At 32.5% G+C, this 26799-nt stretch overlaps 1 protein-coding gene across 1 annotated transcript; it reads right to left on the bottom strand.

The window, feature by feature from the left end:
* Positions 1-600: 600 nt before the first annotated feature.
* On the bottom strand, positions 601-25918 carry LOC142318203 (uncharacterized). Its single transcript, XM_075354763.1, has 6 exons — positions 25826-25918; positions 12236-12404; positions 8499-8594; positions 5356-5520; positions 1653-1793; positions 601-788 (listed from the first exon to the last, which is right to left on the bottom strand). The coding sequence occupies exons 1-6, from the start codon at positions 25912-25914 to the stop codon at positions 675-677; spliced, it is 774 nt and encodes a 257-aa protein (XP_075210878.1). The 5' UTR covers positions 25915-25918; the 3' UTR covers positions 601-674.
* Between the last annotated feature and the right edge of the window lie 881 nt (positions 25919-26799).

The raw sequence follows: 26799 nt of genomic DNA, 5'->3' as shown, positions 1-26799 counted from the left end.
ATATTTTATTTGTTTTAACTTTACTTTTACTCACGAGATAGTACTCTTCGACGGTGACGATTACAACCTTATGCATACGTAATCTGAAATCTAACTGGAGTTAGATATTTTATTTAAATTACAAAAAAATTGCAAAAGAGAAAAAATTAAGTAGCTCAGTTTTAATATCTGAATCAATACGCCTCTTTACGAAGATGCAATATACTACTATCCAATCACTGAACAGCGTCTAATATATATGTTAAGGTAAAACCCCGAATACCGAAATTTCATGCTTTCGAGTGATTTCATTACAGAATTGTCAACTTTTACCAACAGTCTGTGGTAAATGTCAATAATGACCAAAACTATTTGGTAAAAGTCCGAAATAAATGTGTTTTCAAGATTTTTTTCAGACTTTTTCCAAGTGACTTGATAAATGTTAGAATTTACGGGTAAAACCTAAGATTTACCGGTATTCGGGGTTTTACCGTAACATATACACACGCGCGCGCGCGTGTTAAAACGCACGGGCTCGCGTTCAGAGCATACGAATTTTTATAAATAAAATAGTCAGTAATTACTCATTTTTACCATATATTTTTTTAACGATACATTACAAACGATACATTACAAATGACACATTACAAATGACACATTACAAATGACACATTACAAATTACAATTTTTTAAATTTAAATAGAAACATTTTTACTGGAAAGAGTTACAGAGTATAAAAACTGCGCCATTTCCTTCGAAAACTCATCCTTTCCAACCAAACTTTTGCTGTATTCTATCCGATCCTGTAACTGAAGTTTAAAACTAATATTAAAGATAATTCTGTGAAAATTTATATTCGTATAATATTACGAGTGCATACAGATTCAAATTTTAGTTTTTCACAATCATTATTTTCCTTTTTGCGGCTACAGAAAGGAAAAACGATAAGTGGTTGTAGAGGTAACTAAAACTAAGATTGGTTTAAACAATCTATTCCTGAAATAAAGTGATTAAGTAAACGATAAATTAAAGGATTAATTCAATGTCAACAGATAGCTTGAAACATCAGGTGAGACATTTTTATAAAATGATAACACGATAAACAGAAATAATGTACGATAACAAAATGAAAAAATCAAGGTAGCTGTGCAAAAGGTTGCGCTAGATTAATTTGAGGAGAAACTCATTAAATTTCGTAAAAGTAATCTAAAATTACTGTAGCAGTCCAGCAGCATTAAAAAATGTTGAATTATTCAATTTCAGACAAATCATCATTTAAAAGCAGAGCTAAACCGCTGTCCGTATTTCATTAATTTTAAGAACACTAATTTCAGAGAGTGCACCAAATTTTATATTGGTAAAACTGGTAGGTGCATTCATTCTTACTAAAAAAAAGTAATAAAAACTTGACAATTACCTCACAAAAATTGGATGCATGTACAAAATTATATGAATTTGCAAATATTTAAATTTCTGCCTTTGAGTAACTGCATCATAATTCTGAAGAAAATCTTTCATAGCATAGATTGGCACTCAAATCCGTTCGTGACGTTGAAAATTTTGTATAATTAATCAAGTTCTTATCTAAATAAAATATTTATTTATGCCTTAAACTGTTAAAAAATAATTGTAAATATAATGTACAAAAAAAATATATATATATTTTGACGTACCTCAGGAAGATTTGTTATTAAATTAGTAATCTTTTGCACATCTTTCGACGGAATATTAAAAATTCTGGCAGCTATTCTTTCTGCTTGCTCAAAGTGAAAGCAAGAAGATGAATTCGCCTTGCATGCAAGTTCTAAAAATACCTATAGTAAAAAAAAAATTATTTCAACTCTTTATTTTATATATTATGCAGTTATAAAGATTATATATTATATTAAAATATACTGGGCCAATTTTTGGAAACGAATATTCGCAATAATGAGGAAGTATGATCGATGGTCCCTTCTTAGAAACTAATTCACTGTAGGCCTATTATTTTATTAAAAAAAAATTGTGTATATTAAACAGTTTTATAATAATAATATTTATAACATTTTTGCAACAGGAAAATATTTTCCCTAGTGTGAGAATTATTGTTATACGGCAAACAGTTGAAATAATAATGAAATTTAAAAATTGAGGATTACAGAAAGAAAAACTGGCCTTGGGATTAAGTAATTTTTTTTCATATACTTAATCCACGAGAAAATTAATTATTTTAATTTTATTACTAAGAGTACAGGAAAGCTTAGGCAAATAATACATTAAAAAATCACTACCCCTTTTTTAAAGGTAATTGCAATAAAAAATCGTTCTTCTGTTTTCGATAGAAAACAAATTAGTTAGAAATTTCCTCTTTAAAACGATTTATGAATTATACACGTTTGTTCACGGCAAATGACCGAAAAAGATTTTCGCTATTTTTCCGTCGCTAAATATTATATAAACTACTAAACAGTACTTCAGAGAATATCAATATTTGTCTGGATTTGTTCAATTTTTATAGCAGAATTTTTGAAAAACCAGCATTTTATACTACGGTAATCGTATTAAGTCTCATAACAAGCATTTTATACAACGATAATCTCATATTTTAACTCTGATCTATTAATCAAGCCGGCTGTTTCTTTTTATCGATTGCGCCAACTAGAACTAAAACACTATCATAGAGAACAATATCGGCGATGGAAAACGGCTAATGGATGCATCTTGCATTACGTAGGTAGGCTGAAGGTGTTTAAACGGAGTAGGGTCCTGGGTGGCTAGGGTTTCGGCCGGGAAATTTGATTGGTCGGAGGTAGGCGTATTGGCAGTGAGTCTCGGTTAGTTTAGTTAAAGTCGAGTGGCGGAGCCACTGTCGGTGGGGGTGGTAACCGCGCTACCGAGAGCATGGTAGTCCATGCAGCCGTAAGGTGTGGTACTATGCCGAGAGCGATCTTTGAGTGGGGCAAAGTAAATGTCACGCGGGACTCTGAGATGGAGCCGGGTGGGAATAAGAGGTCTGCCCTCGACTCCCTTGTGGACCAGATTGGAATACATTTTTCTTAAATCTGTTAATCGGTGTATTTTGTAGCGGATGATGGAATATGGGTCTGAATTTCGTTGTAACGTATAACAAAATTTGAGCGGTACGAGTTTGGCATTGCATTTGATTTGTTACTTAGTCAATGTTTGAGGCATTTACAGTCCAGTCACAAGCGTTTATATTGTAATTGGGCTAGGCGCGGGGTTTGGACATCCGTGAACTCGAATAGCTAGTTCAGAGGGTGATGCTATAGGTTAGGAAAAGTACAGATGTCGATGTCCGAAGGAAGACTAAAAGCGAAGGCGTTGGCCGAGTTATTGGTTTTTACTGATGTAACTATCTGCCGAGGCATTTGCATCGGTGGCATCCCGACTGAGGCCTGGCTGGTGACTGTGAGATGTAATCAGTTAAGAGGGTCTGAAGACGACCTCCAGTAAAGTCCTTCGGGGCTAGGAACGGAGGGGTTGGTGTGTGGCGACCGGAATCGCCACATGGTGGTGTGTTTCCCTACGGGGTTGGGATGCAGTCTTGGTGATTGCAGGCGTGAAACAGATAGACTTGATTGCGACTGAGAAGCAGCAGCGGTATGTTACTAATAAGTGTGGTGAGTTGACTTCGAATAAAGTTCGAGAAGTTGAACATGACAATATATAGTTAACCACATTATATTGTTAATTTTTCCAATCTTTTGTTTCATTCTTTACAATTTTTATATTTTAAGCCGTTGGTTGTTTTACCGTGTAAAACAATACCGTTAAAATTTTTAATTTAGTTTAGATTGGTTTACAAATGTTTTTGATTTTTAACCTGTATAAATAAAAATGTAAAAGTTCGTTTCTTCAGAATCTTAAATCTCCGAAACTTCTTCACAAATTGCTTTGAAATTTTTACACAACGTTGCATTCGAATACGCGCGTGTTTTTATAAACCTACTATTTGTATACCTAAGATGTCACACCTGTGACAGGTAAAAACAAGCTTTTTTTGAAAAAGAGTGCTATCTATTGGACATAAAAACAACACATATATTAAATATTTTACGATTTCGTTTCAGTGTTTTCGATATGTGTGTCCGCTATAGACTAAAAAACTACTGGACCGATTTACACGCAGGAAAAAAGGGAAAAATCCAAAAAGTTAAAAGGGAAGAAGGGGAAAATGGAAAACAGGGAGAAGGAAAGGTAAATAGGGAGGGGAAGGGGAGCAACAGGGGAAATGGGGAATGGAAATACGGTAAAGTGAAAATGGGAGAAAGGAAAAATGGGAAAGAAAAGAAGAAAAAGGTTAAATTTTATGAAGTTCGTAATGCTTATTTTGTTAATGCTTTATCAAACTTTCAGTTGTGTTCATTTAATCTATATATATATATATATATATATATATATATATACATATATATATATATATAGATTTGAGTATATATATATATATATATATATATATATATATATACTCAAATCTAGCAGTAGCAAAGCATTGTCGGGTCTGCTAGTAATTTCTATTTCTATATATTTCTTTTATAGAAATTTAACATATTTTATTTAATTAGCAATAAAAAATTATTATATAGGGAACTTTTTGTTTGGAGCTTTCTGTTTTATATTTAGTTCTATAATTAATTGGCAGATAGCAGAAAATTTCCAAATTTTTATACTTATTGAAATGCATAAAAATGTTACAGCAGAATCTGTTACCCCTAGAATGAGGAAGGGAAAAAGAACTTAGGCAAACAAGACTGAATTTTAATATCTACTCACACTAAAAATTAAACATGTTTGTTGCCAATAATGTCAATCATAACATCAGTAGAGCACTTGTTTGTTGGTATGCTTAGTATATTGGTATTAGCCTTTTTTAACAAAAAAATCCACAGTACTGGTAGCGTACTGAACAATTAACAAATGTAATAAATGCTATTAGATACGCTATTCTACAAAATATTTCTAAGTTAGTCTCTTATAATTGTTACACAAAAGTCCTTGTTTTTAATTTTTTGTATAGTAATTTTTTATAACAACCTAAAAATATGAATTATTATCATTAACATAATTCAAAAGCAGATTTAAGTAAGGTTATTAAAATTTTGCAAACACTGTAATAAAAGATGGAAAAAAAATTTAAATGACACCGAACTAAGCGATGAGTGAATAAGACAATGAACTTGTCTAACATCTACTTAACAAAGGATGACACTTCTTATCTAAGTCAGTGACTGGAACAACAGGCAGTGGCATGAGCACAAGCAAGTATAAAGGAAGCAAGCTTTATGTTCAATGATACAAAAATAAAAGAGTAAGCTAAGTTTGCTTTGTCAGCAGCAGAATATTCTCAATATATTTTTAAATGAATCCAGTAATCACCTGAATAGTCTTGAAAAATTCCTTCAGTTTTTTGTTTGCTTTCTTAATTCGTTCTGAAGCAATTTCAGTTTGCTTTTTAAGTTGCTTATGTAACTGATCTACTGTTACCTCTACTTCTTGTTTTTCTAATCTTTCTTTTTGTAACTGTTCAGACAATTGTGTTATCTGAAATAGATAAGAAAAAGTTATTTTTTAATTTACTTATTAGTCAGGGTGAAATAATTACAACAGAAATTTGAATATAATAACGATAAATCATATTGATGTAGAGTACAAATTGATCCTCTGAAAACTGAAGAAAATGTGTATAATATAGTTTGACAAAAAAATAAAGCAAAAACATACAAATGTTTTAAAAAAAAATTATCAAATTCAACTGAACTGAAGTTAATTTATTTAAATAAATAACACATCGAAATCCACTTCATTTCATTTTTGTTGTTTTTTGCTATGTGATCCATCCCTCTGCTTTTCCTAATACATCCTTGCCAGTTCATCAGTTCAAATAATTAAAGCTATTAATTAATAAATATTATTTTTTTATTATTCAGGGTCTAATAATATTTAATTATTTAGGGTCTATTTAAGTTCAAATAGACCTTTTTTACTTCATAAGCTGCCTAGTGGACTGCATGTATCAACAATTTAAAAATATTTTAATTTAATAAAATAAACATTAAATCTAATATTTTTTCATAAACAATGGTTTGATGGTTGATTTGGTATTTTTTATAAACAATGTTAAGGGTAATGTATTTAACAAAGAAAAGGATTCAACATTGTTCATAAATAGTGAAAAAATAGTTTCTGTATCTTTATATTTCTATTTTTATACATCATTGTATTAGTATCATCTTTCTCAGTAAAGCAAATTAACTGCTTAAAATTTTGATATTGCAAAATAGAAACTAGGATCATTAGGAAGAAAAAATTATTAGTGTGAATCTTATTTAGGTGACAAAACACATGTGTGAACCTGAAGGCAAAGAAGATATTAATGATAAAATAGAAAAGAATTAGGTGGTAATACAATAAATAAATTTAGTTTTGAAAATATTAATATTACACAATTTAAAAGTTTTGAATTTTTATTAATAAACATTTCTCAGTCTAGTGAACAGCACTGAGTAGATTTGAAAAAACTTTAAAAAATTTGTTTAGTTTAATGATGCAATTACTAATCTAGGGAATCCCCCCATAAAAAAATCTCACTCATAGATTCATTTATTATTTAAGAAAATAAATAGTTTTATGATACTGTACAAATAAATGTAAAAATAACAACCATTAATTACAAGGTGAACCAAAAGTGGAATAGGGTTTGTATTAGGAACTATTAAATTTTATAACTAAATTTATTTAAATGTAAACTTTTTATTTTCTGATAATTTAGAAACCCCATAATGGCAAATAATTTAAATACCATTGCAAGAAAATGGATGTTAAAAAAATATTTGAAGTCTCAAAATGCTGAAACTGATAGAAAAAAATGGGTTAAAACATTTGGTACTTAAGCCTCAAAGAGACATATTTAACATATTTATGACAAATTTGATATAACAGGTATAATTCTTAATGCCCCAAAACTGGTCAACCAAAAACAGTTTTTACAGAGTATCATAAGCAATTTGTTGCTGAAGTATTTGTTTAGTCCTAAAAATTCCACAAGAAAAGATTCAGTAGAATTGAGTATTTCACAAACCTCTATTATACGAATCCTGAGATCTATTGGGTTAAAAGCTTGTCATCCACGGCTAATTATTTAAATTTCATAATTTGATTAAAGCAACGTAATTGCATAAGCAGAACCAGTAAAACACTGCTGGAGAAAGGTTATCATACATTAATATTGTACTAAGATCTTTGTTCTACAGAAAACTAGCAAAAATCAAAGACAATTACTTAATTTATATTTTATTTTAAAATAACTTCTTACAGAACCTTTTTCCACATAAATGGGTTACTTAAATTTTTTATTACTTAACTTCTAATATATAATACAAGTGTTAATCAAATGAATAAAAATAATAATAATTCTTCTACAATTTTATTGCAGGTAAAAAAGACATTAAACTAAATAGATAAAAGTTGTGTAAATAATCAATATAATCTGGTATTAATCTGATCATATATTTATTTTAATCAATTTATATATATCCTGTAAGTAACAATTATTTATTTGTCATCAACTCCTGTGTAAGTCAATATCAACATATGATTAATTAAAAAATGACTCATTAAAATGTTTATTTATATGTAATATTAACAAGTGATTTGATTCTTTCAGTTTTACAGTGACAATCAGGCTCCTAAAATGAACTGCAGCCAAGCACAATTCATAAATAATTACTAGGAAAGTACTTTAAAAGATCTAGTGGAAGTAATCTGTTTAGGAAACTTGCTCACGACTAACTGTCAGATTTACATTCATTTCATGGATAAGTTGAAAAGATGATTTTAAATAAAATAAAAATATTTTATTGAATTTCAGAATAATAACAAGAGCATGAATTATGAATAAAATAGATGCAATCCTTGATAAACTAAATGAATATTACTTCTAATTGTAAGTGTTAAAATTAATTGTAAGTCTGTTAAGGGATGTATGTATTGATGGATTATGTATTGAAGCAACATCTGTTTTTGTACATGCTTTATGGAAAATTGTTAAACTGACAAGTTAACACAATAAGCAACTGATAATTAATTGGAGCAGAATAACCTACACTGTGGTAAAAATATTTTAAAGTAAAGCCTTAAATCTTATTTAAAAAGTACAAGGAAAGTGCTTCCATAGATCTTTTCAGTGCTATTGTAAACTGTATGGTGGTGTTATTGCAACAAAGAAGCAATGTTGGAGTTCTACAAAGGAACTGTTCAGTAACTCTGGAAAGTTCACATCTGGAAACAAATTAACTAATTTCTAAATACCAATAAATTTGGCCATTTTTAAACTTTCTTAAACTGTAGTAGTGTACCATCATTTCATTACATAAAGACTTGTCATGTTTTAACTTATAGAGAAATACAAAAATTCAGATAACTGCTATTTATTTACTCTGGATAAAAGAAAAACTTATTGTAAACATTATTTTTAAGAAAATATTATATTGGGCTTAATTATATTGGATGATACATTTTACCTGGTTTTCATATCTGGTCTTGCAGTCAGTCAGTTTGGCTGCATAAGTATTATTTTCTTCTTTCACTTTATCATAATCAACTTTCAATGCGGTTAGCTGAAAACATTTTTATTACATGTTTATTTATTATGTGTTCATATAATTTACATGATATTTTTCTAAGTATTTAAAACTTATAAAGCGATTAAAAGTTATTTGTCACCTAAATATAATGATTCATTTTAACTGATAACATTCAATGAGATTTAATGCTGCATATTTCAGGTCCATGGTGCAACTTGAAATGGCCTTAAAAAAGTTTGTCCTTTTCTTTTCATTTTTCATTTTCGTTCAATTTCAGGTCTTTATTTCTGCAAAACTCACTTCTTCATTTAATGTTCTTTATCTCACGTAATCCAAAAATAAGGGTAATTTTCTAGTGTAAATTACATTAGCCTACAAGATATACTATCCTAAAATATTCTAAAAATAACGTATAATATGATTCTTAATTAAATAATAAATTTGAATTTGTCCAGCCAACTTTCTTGAACAGTGTTTCAACCATTACTTACAATTCTACCAAAGTAATATAATACTTTTTTTGTTAAAATTATAAAATATGTTATAATTGTGATCTCAAAATGAAAAATGTTTTTATGATGCCATTGATAACTGATTTTATGGCATCCTTGTACAGTTTCTTAATTTGATATTCATCTTATTGGTCCTCATCTATAAATGTTGTTTTGCAGTCTTCACTTATATTTTTTTTAAAGTAAATGCATCATTCTAAATGAGCTATTTGTCTACCAAATAACTACTGCTTAAACTCTAGTGTAGGTTTACATCTCTGTCTTCCTTTAAATAAGTTAAATTCATTTACAATGATTGGTTATAATAGCACCATAAAAAGTACTTGACTACCATTTTAAATGATTTTTAGTAATTTGATTAGTATCTTTATACAGTTTAATAAAAGCAATATATATACTGTATAAATTTTAGTTAGCTTTTTTTTGGTAGCTAAACATAAACTTCTCAAACAAGTACCTAATTTATTTGTTTATTCTTCTCATGTGATTTTATATGATATGAAGAGGGTGAATACTCAACCTTTTCTTAGTTAGTATAAAGCCTACAGTAGCTTGAAATAAATGAATAACTCAAGTGGAATGTGTCGGGAGATATTCTCTTTTGGAAGAAAATGTTTTCTTCAATACTTGCTAACAAGTTTGATCTGAAAATATTTATTTTAGCTGGTGCCAAAATGTGGTTCATCTTAATGATGAAATGTATAAAAGAAAGAACCAGAGAGCCAATTTAGGCATCAACCCTTGATAACCAGTTATAATTAGTTTTCAATTAATTCTATGTATACGTCTTAGAACACACGTTCACTTCTTACTGCAGTAAATCCTATATTTAATATAGAAAACCAAAAAGAACTTCCACTATCTTTCTTATTATGGCTCAACAACGGCAATACTAAGGTAGTGTTTTTTTTAATTAACTGGTGTCTATAAAACGGCAGAATTTTAGTAAAATTATACCAAAATGAGAAAATGCAACTGTTGGGCATTCATCAAGTTATTTTTTATATGATACATAAAATTTTGACTTTTTTAAAAGGCCTTGTTTGTTTTTGAACTCTTAACAATGACGTTACTAGAAAAATAAAAGTATCTCTTATTGATCATTCAGCTATAAGAATTAAAAATTAACCTTAAACAATTATTTTTGAATGTAGATTAAAGAATTTAGATATAGATTATTACTTTATGGCAACAATCAGGCATTTTGACAACTGTAGTAGATTTGTGGAATCCAAAATTGATTATCATGTCTTAATAAATTAATTCTGTGATAACTATGACAGTTAGCTAAATTAAAATGACATTGTTAGGTTTGTGATATTTTTCATCAATGTTTTAGGTAGTAAGTCAAAGCCAACCAGAATTTTTAGCAAAAGAAAACTCCTCTCTAAAAACACTGGTCTCAATCAATTAGTTAGAACAATTTGTAAAATAAATGTGTATGTCATAAATTATACAATGAAATCTACTAACTATTAATGTGCAAGGTGGTAGACCATTAGATTTTGCTAGATTATGGATGACTAGAATAACAGGTATATGCAACAGTTGGTTTAAGTTATATTTAGAGAATAGCCACCAGAATAAAAGTTAACAATGTAACTAATAATTCTGGTCTATCTAACAAGACATATTGTAAAGCTTTTGAATTTTTTGGTAATGTGATTTATTTAAGCAGAGATCATTTTTGAGACAATATAGCTATGTTTGTTGATACAACTGCCATTCTGTCTGAAAAAAAGAATGATAAAAGTATGAAAGAAGTAGATGTAAAGAGAGTAATTTATTACTGGCTAGTAAAAATTTGGTTGGGTACTACTTCCTTTTATTTAATATGATTTTTTAGTTGCAAAGTATAGATATTCTTTAATTATCCACAGCTTGTGAAGTGATGTTCCTCAAGACAATACTAGAAAGTATCTGCATATAATTTAGACCAGATTACTTTGCAAGCAGTAGATAATAAAGCTAAAAAACCAGCTTGGTGTGACTATTATTGAGTTCTTTCATTGATTTTCATCTGTTTTACTTTTTTTGTAAAAATGTTCAAGATGTTGTGTACTAATCAACAATGATTCTAATCAATCTTGATTACAATGCATTACAGTATGCTAGGGTGGAGCTTATTACAGTATACTTAAATGATCAATTATGGGGCAGCAAAATGAAGTTTGTTTGATCTTTGTAAGAATAGTAGCATAATTTTTTTCATTATTTAAATATTTTGTCTCTACAATTATGCATTTATTAAAGATATGACAGGCATTTAGTGTAAAGGCTGAATACAGTAAAAATAATTACTTGTTATATCACTCAGAATTTCTCAAGTACTAATTCCTTGCCCAACTTAGGCCTAGTCAGAAGTTTTCAGATCATACTCATGCTCCTGAAACTAATTTTTGCTTACCTGTATTAAAAATGTGAAAATTGCATTTGCAGTCTGGTTTATTCTTAGTCGTTCACAATTGAAATTTAGACAGAATTTATTTTAATTAATTTTAGATAAAATATACACTATTGCAAGGTTATATTAAACTTGTTATGAAGCTTTTTTTTAAATGGGCTATTAAGAAAGTTTAAAAGGATGGTATTCCCTACCATAATACTGTAGTTATTTCATGCATATTTCTAACAACTATATAATCCTATAACTAAATTCTTTGAAAAATAAATTTTTTTATAATTTGTGTGAAACAAACTACGTTATTTTACAAGAAACAAACTATTCTATAACAAACTACATCTTTCTACTTTCTGTGCCTGTCTTATTTGACCAACTGATTAATTTTTAAAAAAAATAATATTTTGACAACTTATATTTTTGGGCTCTTCATTGAAAAATCATACAATTTCTTTCATTTATTAGGATCAAGGGCAGTATGTTAATAATAATAATAATAACGTTTCACTTTCTGGATGTGAAGAAAGGGAAGTGCCCTTTTAGCTATGGACAAAAATGGCACTCATATTGATTGCTATAAATAGCAAAGATGTATATGATACATATCATTGCTATTTATTTATGGCAATGATATATACTGCTTTAAATACCAATGATTTATATGAGATTATTGTTTTTAAAAACCAATATCTGATTAATGTGTATGACCCAGAAATGAATTAATCTACTATTAACAAAATTAATATTATTGAAATAATCACCTGATCTTGTGTACCAATTAAGGTACACTGCATGACTTGTGCTTCTTTTTTAAGTGCACTGTACTGTTGAAATGTTTGTTTTCTTTTTTCTTCAGATTCTTGACATTGTTTAGCGTTATTTTCTGCTAGTGACTCTTTAGAAGCACTTTGAGCTACTGACATTAGTAATCTAAAATAATAAACTAGAGTTTACTTATCTTTATTCTTATGATTCATTAAGTCACTTAATCCAGTCTTAGATTAGATACGTATTATTTTATGAATAGTGATTTGCGATCGTAAAGGTTGTAATGAATATTAAAGTGGTTTCCTAGTATTAATAGATTTTGTCTCACTAGTTCAAAAGGAGGTAATAAATTATAGATTACAAAGTTCTTAAAATTTACATACATAATAAAGAAATTCAGTTGTCACCTAACTGAAAATAACCTGAAATAATTTTTTCCAGTGAGGCTGCAGAAGCAGTTAGTATTGTTAACTTCTTCATTTGATGTAACTAATGGAGTGGTGAAGAAGAAGCATGGCAAATGTAAAAAGAAGCATTTTCTTTACACATGTTTTTAATTGGATTTCAGTAAATTTTTCATTGAATATGCTATAAGAAATAAGTTGTTTGCTGAGACTGAAGTTGGGCATTCTGTTTGGTTTCAAGCACTGAAATGTTGGCATTTATTTAATAATAACAATAACAGTTGCTGTTATTTAAAAAAATCATTCCTTTAGAGATATTAACATAAGACTTCTTATCTTGTAACAGAAGAATGATATCAAAGTGTTTGAAGCATAAACAAAGTATTTCTTAATCAAAGTACTTTATGATTTTATCTTCTGCCTTACTATACTGCAATTAGGAGAACCACTATATAAATTTATATAATACCATGCTTTTTATGTAAATATGTTTCAATACCCCCTGTATGTACAACAAGAGTTCCCCAAAAAATTTTAAGTAGCTTAATTTCACCCCACGTTTTTCACAAACTCAAAATTTCTACTATTGCCAAAATTCTGTTCTGGAAAAATCTTGATTTCTGAAATATGGTGAATTTGACCTAATTGTTTTTCTTTAAATAAGCCAGTTTCAATTAAAAATAACTAAGTCCAACTGTATTCTACTTCTGAAACATGCGCATCTTAAGCACAAATAAATACCAATCTCTTCTGAAATCACTCTCTCATCATAATCTAACTTTAATTTCTTAGTTACAGATTTATTTATTAATCAATTTTTTCATCTTTAATTGTTTATTGTGAATTCAATTAACTAGTGAATTAATATTAACTAATAATCCACTATATACACTTATTTTTAGAACTTTCTTTGTAAGATTAATGTCTAGGCTTGGTGATAAGCAAATGAGAACAGCTTAAAATGAACAGATAATCTTTGTTCAGTTTTCAATATTATTAAGCAGATCATCATTTAAAAAAAATCTAGAAAGACCTTTTCACTACAGGACAAACCCTTTGGTGTACAGTAGGTATAAGGCGATAAATGAAAACTTACAATTAATTACTCTTCTTATGTTGTATATTTTAATAATCAAGTCTTTTGGGAGATAAATTGTGATAAAAATTTAAATCTAAATAATTATTTCACGAGAAATATATTATGAGCCTATAAAATATTTAATTAGCCTATATAGTTAGGTCAGAAGTTCATAGAAAAATTACCATATGACAATAATGCCTATTATAATAAAAGTATTTTTAAAAAGGCAGTAGGTTTTAATTTGAAATATGTTTTTAGTCTCTTGAAAAATTTCTTTCCCCGATTATGATTAAAACTTTTAGTTAATTAATGTTTTAAGATCAAGTTAAACTTCTATCACTATAAATCGGTACTCCAAGTCAACAGGGTCTAATATTAAAAAAAAAACACAGTAGAGGTTTCTTAACCTCTGCTTCTAGAACTTTCTTACTTCAAACTAATCCTGTTATTTAGGTTAATACCTTTAATGTAAACTGTACCTTTGACTAATACGTGTAAGTCTTGGCTGAACATTATCCATTACATATAACCTTTTTACAAAAGCTAAATGAGTTCATTATTCTGTTCTCCTAGTCTGTACAGTATTGGTCCCATTACCTACCCTACCATAGAATCCATATTATAATAAATGATGGTCAGTTTAAGCATATCTGACTGATTGTATATTCAATCAGATTTTACCGACTGCAGTTGTGAAAATAGCCATTAATTCATTCAGATTTGTTAAGTAGTACATATTCCTGTCAGTGATAATACTGGTATTAAAGCGTCAGTTACAAGGATGATGGTATTGTGAAGTCTGTTGTTTAGTAATATTATAAAGAACTTACAGGATTAGTTTCATATTCGAACAAACACTTTGTCCAGAATGCTTTGCTTTGGTGGTAATTTTTGCTAGGAGAAAATAAATTTCTATTAACATGTATAATTTTTCTTTTTGCAATGAGTAACATTGGGAATTATAAGTAAAGTTTCTATAATGAATTTAACCCTTTATAAATATAAATAAAAACTCCAAAAAAGAAAATTAAAAATTTTAAAAATTGGTACTTTTTGTCAGTGTTCCACCTGATTTTTTTTTATATGGGCAGTAATAAAAACATTAAAAAGTCTGAAAACTTATTATTCCTCCCAAGTATAGTGTATATAATTTATGTATTTAACGTTAATTAGATGAGCTTGGCAAGTGCTAGGTAATGTTTGGTTAGGTTACAAAAAGGTAACTCACTGGGTTGGCGTTCAAATCCTAGTAAAGTCAATTATTTTTACACGGATTTGAATGCTAGGTCGTGAATTCCAGTGTTCTTTGGTGGTTGGGTTTCAAGTAACCACATATCTCAGGAATGGTCGAACTGAGACTGTACAAAACTACACTTCATTCACACTCATACATATAATTTTCTGAAGTATTATCTGAACGGTAATTATTGGAGGCTAAACAGGAAAAAAAAGGGTACCTCCATGGTAGGAGAACAGCAGATGATGAACTCTGCCGATACTGTGGAGAGACCGATACCCTGGAACACATTACACATCATGTACCTATGTAGGCACTGGGAAAGTGAACAGAGCAAATGCGTCAACGGTTACCAGGCCTATAACAACCGACACGATAATACAGGTGATGTTACAGCACCGTCGTGAGATATGCATCACATGTGTTTACAATCAAAAACAGAGAGAACGGAGTGGCAAGAAGCGAGGTATAACCTCCAAAAAATAGCATCAATGTCAACAGATTAGTGATAAATGAGAGGTTACTCCCAAACAGCATTCGGAAGCTTATAAAAGCATTAAAGTAAACCATGGAAACACTGTATGCTTATATGTTGTAAATAAACAGAGTAACTGAACCATGAAATATGATGTCTGTGTATCTTCTATTGTATGCAGATAAATGTTTGTAGATAAATTGTATCTTATATGATAAATCATGATAATGCCTACGTATTCTATAATTGCTGTGACTTAGATAAAAATAATGATGTAAAAACGATGTTTATCTGTACTGTATTTCCTTGTAAAGAAAATGTGTAATTTTTAATTTGAGTCATTTATGTAATGTGTGTAATTTATGAATCATGATGATGTATAAGTATTGCAATATTTGTCTGTTTATGAATATGTAATGTAATCCCATTACTATAAATATGATTTGTAAATACTTAAATAAGTCTTCCAATTTTATGTTTTAAGATAAAAGAGTGGAACACAAAAACAGTGGCCCTCAGGACGCACGAGGTGGAGGTAAAAAGACAAAGACTGATCCCCGGCTCCTGGGGTGGGGCACAAGGGATGACATGGTTGGACCTGGCCACCTCAGTTTAGGAGCTTGAAGTAAACAAGTAACAGAGAACTGACCTGTAACATACACTGCTGGTGGATGAGAAGGCCAGCATCTTGCGACACAAGACAAAAACCAACCAGAGAGCGAAGTGGTGAAGGACACCCCTCTGCAGAGTCATTACTTGTCTGCACCTGAGCGATGGGTGCTGGTGATGAGGCATAGGGACTCTTGATCCCCTGAGCTCAAAAGTCACCCCCGAGGTTGTGGTATGCTTGACTGCTGATCCGTCCTCGGGTGGGGAAACATGGTGAAACAGGAGTTTTAGTTGGTAGGGTACGGGCATACATAAGCTCTGATAAGATCTAGCCGAACCTGTACGAATCCGACACTCTCCCACTTTGTGGGGGTATGTAAATGATATTTTTTCGCAACACTTTAAAAAAAAAAGGGACCCACAGGTTTGGTCTAATGGTGAACGCGTCTTCCCAAATCCGCTGATTTCGAAGTCGAGAGTTCCAGTGTTCAAGTCCTAGTAAAGGCAGTTTTACTTTTATACAGATTTGAATATTGTTTCGTGGACACCGGTGTTCTTTAGTGGTTGGGTTTCAATTAACCACACATCTCAGGAATGATCGACCTGAGACTGTACAAGACTACACTTCTCACTGACACTCATACATATCTTCATTCATCCTCTGAAGTAATCCCAGACGGTGATTCTCGGAAGCTAAACAGAAAAAAGGTTAAAAAAAGGGGTTTGAATTTCTCAAATCGGACGATTATTAATGAAGTTATACTGTTTTTTATATATTAGGAGCCTTATTTGCATTTAGACTTACTAGACTGGATAGGCTTGTTACTCGGTATAGCACCTTCGTTATCGGGTCCTATTCCTTTGGTGATATCTTTCAGTGCTTTCTGTGAGTGCTGATACCTGTTCACTCACAAGTTGGTACAGTAATTGTGCAAATTATACCAATAAGGTGGCGGCGGTTCTAGATTAGTCTGCCACCAAGTTACTGCTTAGGATAAAATGCTAATTAAATGCTTGCCGAGTGAATCAGGGTTACGTAGTTGTCTTTTATTCTTTTTTTTTTTTGCTCTGTTTTTATTTCATTTGATTTCTTATTTTCCTTTATTTTTGGTTGTAATATCGTTCTACAAAGTGTTGATGACATCATTGTTACATGTTATTTACTAATTAAATATTACATGGTAGTGTTGAAGAGGGAGGTTTGCGCTCCTTTTTCTTATTCTATTTTTAATTGTTTTCATAGCTTCCTTTGGTTTAGAAGTCTTTCTGCACTTCTATTTTTGCGAATTTTAATTTTTTTCCGGCATTTTTGTTTTGGTTATTTATTTGTCTCCATGGTTGATAGTTTTTCTCTGTAAAAGTCCTTACATAGGTTTCTATGGTAATAATGTCGCAGGACAAGGATTTCAAACCTAGAAAATTCGTTCCCAGGTCCCCCCGAGTTCGGCGTGCTGCGAAGGTGTCCCCTGAGGAAGGGGTAGAGTCCTTCGTGGCGAAAAAACCTGTGGTGACAAGGATCCTTTTGAAGGAAACCTTACTTGGTTGAGCTCATCCTACCGAGGAAGTCCAGAGGCAGCGCCTGGGGAGTACATTAGAGAATTCCTAAGAGATGGATGCCGAGGCTATTAATGCCTTCACGGTGGTTGAGGAAGAGGACAGGAAATTGACTCTTCTTTTGAAGGAGAACTGGAACACCAAGAGGGAGATAAGGACATCGTCTGAGTATGGACAGTCTCTGGTCCAGGATGAGAGCGAATGGAGACGTGCTTTCGTGTAACATCCAGGCTGCGGCTTCACACACTGATTCGTCTAAGGGGCTCAAACAGGTTAAGGTTCAGCTCGATGAGGGGGTTGAGAGTGAGGAGAAGGTAGTTGTGCCTAGTGCAATAAAATTCTGGCGAGAGGAGTGGTTTACCCGCGTCGATGAATCTCCTGAGAGGATGGTTGATGTTATGGACGTGGGGACCGATGTGAAGGGTGATTTTATCAAATCGGTTTTTGGCGCCTGTAATGTGCTAAGAAAGTTAGAGGCTCAAGAGAGCCGAGAACGGAACTGGTGATCGCTGAAAGCATCAGGACGGAAGTGTTGCTCGGTGATGATGTGGAGGTGGAAGAGAGACATAATTTTGTCACTATTGTCGACTCTACCAAGAGGGAGAGCTCGGCATGCTAGATTTTTATTAAGCTGAAGATTGATGCTACCTTGGAGTCTTCATTGCCCATTGGTGCGGTAATAAACACGCTAGGCATGGGCTTGAAGAAGGTTGCAGAATACGTAGTAAAGTGTGCTGATCAGAGGTATTCCTTCAGATTGGTCTCTGACAATGCTGTAAGAAGTGTGCTAGGTCAGCGGGTAGACACCATGATCCAATCGCGAACCCTGGTTGGTTAAACAGAAGGACGCACATACACAGATCTTCTGCGTTAAGTTAAGGGCAGTGTGGTGGGTGAAGAAGCTGGGGAGCTATGTTGGTGAAAGTTAAGCAATTTCATCAGTAAAAAAGTTAAGATAGTGGAGAGTGGAAGAATAACGCACCCGGTCACATTATTAATTAAAGATTTAGACGAGCTTGTAACTGAACAGGAAGTTAGGGCGGGAATTGCAGCAGCTTTTGGTGTGGCGAGTGAAGAGGTGATTTATTTGGAGTCCTTCGGAAACACCAAAACCAACACTGTATTGGTTGATAGGGCCGTCAGGGATGTCCTCTTGGAAAGGGGTCGTGTTAAAGTTGGTTGAATCTGCTGCAGGGTTTTGCCCAGATCCAAGGATAAGCGCTGTTTCCGTTGCAGTGTCTAGTCATGTCATATCTAAATGTAGGGGGATTGACCGCTGGAGGCTGTGCTATATATCTGCTGGTGAGAGGGACACCTGAGTAAGGAATGTGGTGAAGCTACTAGATGTCTCAAGTGTGGTAGCGGAGGTTAAGTGAATGTATGAAACCAACAATGTCGCAATGGTTAGATTCCACCAATTAATGTCAACAGGAGCAAGCAGGTACATGCAACCTGCGAGTTAGGGATTAGAGCTGACTGAAAAGAGGGGTTGGATTTGAGACGAGATATAAGATTCTGGGTTTATTGAGGTGTGATGAATCCTTCCGGTCATCAGTGCGGCTTCTAAGAATGGCTTTGTAGTCGTTGAGCTCGGAAGTTATGTTGATTTTCGGTTTATCTCTCCCAAAATAGGTTTGGAGGAGTAAGAAGTTAACATTCATGAGATTGTTAAGTTATCATTGATGAGATTGTAAGGTATGATTATTGAGATTGAGATGAGGCTAAGAAATGGCCAAAGGTGATCCTCGCTGGTGACTCCAACGCTAAGTGCGTGCCTTGGGGCGGCGGGATCACTGATGGGAGGGAACAGCTCCTTGAGAAGACCGCAAGCGGTGTCGATCTAACCTTTCTGAGCGATGGAATATCATCTACTTTTGAGAGTGGAGGCTCATTATCGTTCATTGATGTTACCTTTGCCAATGAATTGGCGTACCGGAGAGTCAACATTTGGCGTGTGTTAGATGAAGAGATCCTTAGTGACCACAGGGCTATTGAGTTCACCTACACAGTTGTCAGGGATACAGTTAGTTGCATCCTCCAAAAACTGGAAACTGGGTGAATGCGCTAAGGAAGTCTTTTGTGACATCATCGCTGACAGGCTAATATATGATAGTGTGCCGGATGAGGTGCCGAAAAGCACTGCTAGAGGTAAGAGGGTCTACTGGTAGTGCCTCAGAGCGAGAAGGTAACTGCAAAGATTGCTAAGAGGCGGTGGCAGATTTGCTATCCTGCAGGCTAAGGGGATGCTTAGTGAAGCCAAGCATGCCTAATGGGCAGGTATTAGTCGGGCCAAGAGAGCCAAGAGGACTGATCTGCTCAGCGAAGTTGATTGTGATATGTGAGAACGGTTAAAGATTGTAACAAAGTGGTTTGGATGCTCCCTTCCCGCAATTCCGATGGAGCGCCTGGTGGATTATTAGGAGAAATTACTCCCCAACGCTAATCAGGTGCCTTGGAGAGAAATTGTCCTGGGAGGAATAGTGCCTCTGTTTAACCGGGATGAGGTAATGGCAGCAGATATGCACGTCAACCCAAAGAAGAGCCCTAGCCGTGATGGCATCACTGATTATGCCATCAGGCCAGGCTGGCCTTGGCCGTGATGGCATCACTGATTATGTCATCAGGCCAGGCAGGCCTTGGTGTAGGTGCACTGCAAAAGTTTGTGGTTACTGTTAACTGTTTAACACGTGAGTTTGGGCCGGATGCTTTGAAGGTTATTCGGCTAGTTCTATTGTAAAGGCGTAGGGACCAGAAAGGTGCAATGTTATTGGTTACTGCCCATTGTGCCACAGTGTGCCACTGAGTACACTGGTTAAGTGAACGCCTAATTGTGGGTAGACTGACAGCTGAGTTGGATGCTGGGGTTGGATTAAGTGATAACCACTATGGTTTTCGCAAAGGAAGGTCACAGTGCGTGCTATGGCGCTCGTGGGTGAGGCTGCCATTAGTACCTGGCGCAACAGGAGGGTACCAGCTGTTGTCTTCTTGGATGTTGAAAACATGTTTAATTGCCTGCCCTGGCGAGCGATACATGACAAGCTGGAGAGATGTTGTGTGAGCATGTACCTCCCAGCGGATTATGAGCCTGAATGCAAATTACCCACGAGGTGATGTTTGTTTATCCGCAGAGGTTGGTGTTCGGTCCTATATGGAACATTGCGTATATGCTGGGGTGTTGAGGATCGGGTATCCGGATGGGGTCACGGCTATAGGCTTTGCAGATGACCTGGCTCTGGTAGTAGCTGGTAGCACAGTACTTGAACTGGCAGAGAAGGGCAATGTAGCAATTTGCATGGCAAAGAAATGGGCTTAAGTTAACAGTTAAGTTTCCTTAAACTGGTGGAATGGAAGATGGTAAGGGTAGTTATGGCCAGTAGAATGGTTCATCTTCTGTGTCAGGGAAACCAATGTCATGACCTCCATGAAGGTCAAGTACTTTGGTGTTTGGTTGGATAAGCGGAGGATTTTTCTCGAGCTCACTCAAGAGGTGGTTGGCAAGGCTAGGAGGACAGTTAGTGACCTAACCAAGCTGATGCATAGTGGCCCATCTACCAGGAAGAGGAGATCTCCTTGCCTTGGTGGTAGGGTCGGCCTGTGTGTACGGACCACCAGTATGGATTAAAGGTCTTACTATGAGGCAGGCCAGAGAGCTTCTTGATGGGTTGCAGAGAGTGCTTGAGTGTTTGTTATTGATGAGGTGCTGTCCATGAGTCTCATGGTGAAGGAGAGGGCTATGAGGCAGCGGGGGATACAGCATCTCGTGATGCATGCAGATGGTTTATTAACCAGTCGAAGGAGAGATGGCATGAGAGGTAGCAGGTGTCAAGTACAGGTGGCTGGACTAGATCCCTCATCCTGGAGTTTAATGTCTGGATGTATTGAGAAGTTTGGAAACCTTACTTATGAGTTCACTCAATTTTTGAGTGGCCATTGCTGCTTTGGGGCCTATCTTTATAGAATTGGGAAGAGAGTTTTCCTCCTATGCCAGTATTGTGGCGTCACTGATTCCCCAGAACATATCATGTTTTGGTGTGGGTGCTGGTACGATGTAAAGCAACCAGTAAGGGAAGAGTTCGGTGAATTAAGGACTGAGAATGTAGTTTCTAAGATGCTTGCCTCAGAAGCAGCTTGGCATGGTATAACTTCCATAGTTGAAGCCATTGTGCATGCTAGGGAGACTGATGATGATATGGATTGAAGGTGCTCTATGAAGGGCATGAGCATGGACTTCAAATATGTCTACAATTGGATTTATTTCTAAGTCGAGGTGTGTAGTTGTGTGGATAGTTGTGGGGTTTTGTGTATGTATTTGGGAATTTTAGTGAATCCACAATTATTTTGTTCGGGTATGAGTCCGGCTATATTGGTAACAGTCTTCATGTATATTTGTCTTCATGGATTTATTGTATATTAGGGAGGGAGGTATATGTTCTTAATTATATTTCAGTATATATTGTGAACTTTGTTAAAACTATGAATATTTTGTACCGGGTAAATTTTTTTTTATATTAGTTAGGTGTTATACGTATAGATGTATGTTTGGTATATATATATATATATATATATATATGGATTTATTCACATCTTTGGGGGTTGTTCTTCATGGATATTTTCTAGGCCTTTGTGTATGTATTTGTGGACTTTGTGTGAATTTATTATTATTTTGCTCTGTCTATATCTTTGGCTATATCAGTAATGGTTTCTATACGTGAAAAAGATGTAGGCATTTGAGTATTCTGTGTATGTGCTTTAATTTTGTATTTTGTTGTCCTTGAACAACTGCTTAGCAGCTGTAAAAGTGGTGTTCGCAGTGAAGTATCACAAATGCCATGCGAGAAGGTCTATTGAAGCATCACAAATGACTTGCAAGGAGGTAGAGTGCTATGGTGATGACCTCTAATGAGGTGGTGACAGAGTTATACTTCATAAGTGGATCCAGCCCCCCTGGGAAAAAGAATAAGTTAATAATAGATGGTGTTCAGATAATTGACAAAATAAATTAGGTGACTAACCGACAAGTACCAAAAAAAAAATTTCAATTAAAATTATAAAAATATATAAATCAAGAAAAAAATACTCAAATTAAAAAAATAAAGAAATTCAATATGTGCACAAATACATAATGTCCACAACAAAAAAAATTAATAAACTGTTTGGATAAGAATGAGGGAAGATATGTTGGCACCTGTTACTGAATAATGACACTTTTTTTGGACAGAAAATTTGCAGGCTGAAAGTAAATTTGGAGAAATAAATAATTTCTTAAATTCTTAAGAAAGGGTAGGTTTCTTAAATTAATAAGCCTGGACAAAAATTACTAAGTAAAAGTTTTTAATCCTATTTTTTTTTTTTTTGGACAGAGGAATAAGGATAAGTTGCAAAATAAAAATCAGGTTGAAATCTAATGTGTGACACAAAGTTAGAACAGGAAGATCTGGAAAGGTGAAAAAGATGTAAACATTCCTGAAAGGAGTAAGAAACCAATTGAGATTATGGACCAAGAACCAATTAATTAAGAACCAACAGATTATGGTAAAAACTAGACTTTGGTACTTTAACAATTAGTTTGTATAGAATTTAAAGAAACAAAGTTGTTGCAAGAAAAATGGAAGAAGGATTGATTTTTCTGTTACTTTAGATAAACAGAAAATGGAAAACTTTCTTATGAATGAGTTAATTTTAACAAAAGATTTATCAAGAGACTTAATTTGGTGGAGATTTAATAAAACAAAAAGTAATTCTACCGTAGGGAAAAATAACTATTTTAGTTGTATATTAAATTTATCTGAAAACAACATCTGCCATCAATTAATTAAACACTTCTTATTTCACAATTTTTCTTTTACTATTTTATTTCTGAGATTTCTTTGTAAGGTTGAATAAAAGGAAATTCTCCAATAAGAAGGTAAATAAAAGATATAATTACTTAAGCAAAGATATTCCAGATGATCAATTTTCTGAAAAAAATTCCCCCTGCCTTTTACTGAAGAAGTAATACATATCTGGGAGAACATTTTAAAGATTAAAAAGTTCAAATTTATTCTTTTTGTGTTCAAAAATAAATTAAAAATTTATATTTAATACATAAAATGTAGTACGGTCTTTTGGGAACTGGATTATTTTCTACAGCTTAGTTCTGTAATTAAAAATAAAAATAACATGATTACTGGCACATATCTTGTAGACTGTGAAATGGAATAGAGAAAATAAGACATTTGTTATTGTGTAAGAGCTTCTGGATTTAATAATTCTGTAATCCATTTAAAGAAAGTTAAACCAGATACAACAGACATCAATTTAATTGTTTGTTTAAAAAAGTATTTGCTTAAAAAATGGATACACAATTTTATGAAAAAATTGAAACATTGGTAAAATTGGAAGTAGACAATTTAGCAACAAGAGAAAATGTAATTCTGGATTCTGGATAGAAACCACAACATATTGCTATTAAACTTCCAGTGATTACATTGTAAAAAAATGCCCTTTATGAAATAATATAATGCATTTAAAAAGACAAAGATGAGTAAATTTTATTAGTAAAAAGAAAGCATTTAAAGATATACCACAAAAACAAATAAAATCTATATGATCTTTGAATAGTTTATGATATTGAAATATAGCTAACACAATTCTTCAGTTAGCCAAAAGTGTGGCTAACATCATGAACTTAATGTGAAGAAAAATTGATCATTGGTCAATTATACATATTTGGTTTATAGAAGAAAAGAATTTTAGGTGACAACAGACTGTATTTATAAAATTAACACACATTATACTACAGTATATTCTATTTTGTTTTCTGGTAATAATAATGTGATTAAAAAAGTAAGATGAGCTTATCGCTGCAAATAAAAGGATAGAAAGAAGTTATTGTAATTAGAATAGCATTTAGAATCTTGAAATATGAAGAATACAGAATGCACAAAACAGAATTGAGAAAAGCAAACATTGTGTTCCTAAAGTTTTTAAGAGTGGAAGAAACTTCATGTGCATTATTTATCCAGTAGAAAAAAATTACTTTTTAAAAGAATGGCATTATGATGCATTACTTAGCATTCTTCTTTTTAACAACTATTGAGTGTGTGAATGTAGATCTAAAAAATTTAAATGAATATTATTCTTAAGTAGGATATTATTGGTTAATTCTTTGCACTGCAATCAATTTTCCTATCAGATGTGCAGAAACTGTGAGACATTACTCTATCAGTTGATCAACAGGATCGATGACTGTATAATTAAAAAAAATCTTACTTTGTGAATTTCTAGACATTGAGAGAGCTTTTAGTAATACTTCTTATGCAACTGTCATTTGAGTGCTCGTGGAGAAGAAAACAGAGCGAGCCTAACTTATGCACATGGGTTAGTTCCCTTCTCTGTAGCAGGAAAGTGAAAGCTGAGCTGTTTCTCTCAGGGAGGTCTTTCAGAGAGGTATTTTATCTTCTGTACTGTGGTACATCTTGTGAATAATCTGCTCATTGTCCTAAGAGTTTATTCTTACATTTTAGGATAAACATTACGTTGTCACAGATAACCCAGTTATCTGAGCCTAGAATGTTCTGGCACCTGCTCGATAAAAAAAAATGAAATTAGATTCTTAAAAATGCATAAGCTTTATAGCTGAAGTGCTTTATGGAATTCCTACTTCTTTTGCCGTAACTAAATAACAGGTCTATTATTACTTTATTTATTTATTGTAAATTATGTTAATTATTATTATTTTAAAGAAATTTAGTGCGGTAGAAATAGATTTAAATTTGTAGGATCCCCGTTATTAGAAATGAAAATCATTATTAAGATTTTTAAAACTGAAGGGAAGCTGCTTTCTCAATACATTGATTAATTAATCTTTGCAGCTTACTATACTCATATTTGCAATACTTTCAAAAAAATTACTTGCTCAAACAATAGTTCAGCATAGAGCATAGTTAAAAATAATTTAATATTTTAAATATGCTTTAATTTTAACTACATGTGCTATGATAGATAATTTTAAAGCAACATAGACTTATTATACAGCTCAGTAGTAACAGCTAAACTATTAGTAATGTTAAATCAAAGAGTTGGTTTAATACAGTTATCCATCAGACTCGTTGTTCTGCTAAATATATAGTAATTTATGTGTACGAGTTAAAAGTGGACCAAATGTTACAGAAGTATGATGGATATGAAGGTTTCTACTATTAATAAGCACCTATTATTATTATTATTTTTAAATTTTTGTACCGTTGCCTGAGATTATGAATTTGATTGTTTTGCAAATCCATTTGTTGTTGAAGGCTTTTTATCTCTTCCTTCTGATTATTCATAACCATTTGGGCAGCAACAAGACGTCCCTGTAGAAGCCCTGTGTGCTCTATATTATTCCTTCTTTCTTCTTTCTATTATTAAAATATTATCATAAGTATTGTTTTAAAACTGATTTATTTTTATACATATACTAATTTAATTATTCAAGTGTTAAATGACAAAGATATAAATCAATTAACAATAAGTTCTATATTGTCAGTGTTTCACAACATTCACTGTACATTAGAGTGATGTAGATCATTAACATTAGCATTCATATGTGAAACTAAACAGTTTAAAGCTCAGCTAGGGAAGTTACTTTTTAATACTAGTTACTCCTTGATACTGACTCTCAAACGCCATTCTAATTATCTTGTTTTAATTAATAACAGATCCTGACGGAGATACGGAGATTCAGAGATATAACAAGCTAGAGATACATTAGTCCATTGCATAAACAAGCGACATTGTTACATGGGCTAAAAGTCAGTTTCCTCTGCATGCAGATTTAAATTCTGTTAACGATCAGAGGGGAAATTTCATTTTTACTGTTGGCAGTATCTGCTAATTTTCTGATTGTTATTCAGTTCATTTTTCTACTTACTATATTAAAAATGTTTACTTACACAAAACAAGAATGAGTTCTTATGCTTCAGTTTTGGTGGAAAATAATAAATATACTATCATCAGTATAAGCCAAGAAGTAATTCTATTTAGAAAAAAACAACTTATGAAAGTATTAGTAAAGAGCCTTCAAATGTCAATCAGAAATACTTTTGTTAAACTGGAAATACTCAAGCATTTTTTAAAAAAATTTAAATAAATTGCAAGTTTAAGAATTATCAGCCAAGATTACTTCATGCACTTCCTACAAGTGATTTTGCTAAAGGTAGGAATTTTATGAGGAATTT

This window comes from Lycorma delicatula, chromosome 1 (assembly GCF_047948215.1).
Source record: "Lycorma delicatula isolate Av1 chromosome 1, ASM4794821v1, whole genome shotgun sequence".
Lineage (NCBI taxonomy): Eukaryota > Metazoa > Arthropoda > Insecta > Hemiptera > Fulgoridae > Lycorma > Lycorma delicatula.
Note: the sequence above shows the minus strand (reverse complement) of the source record. Positions and strands in the feature narration are given on the sequence as shown.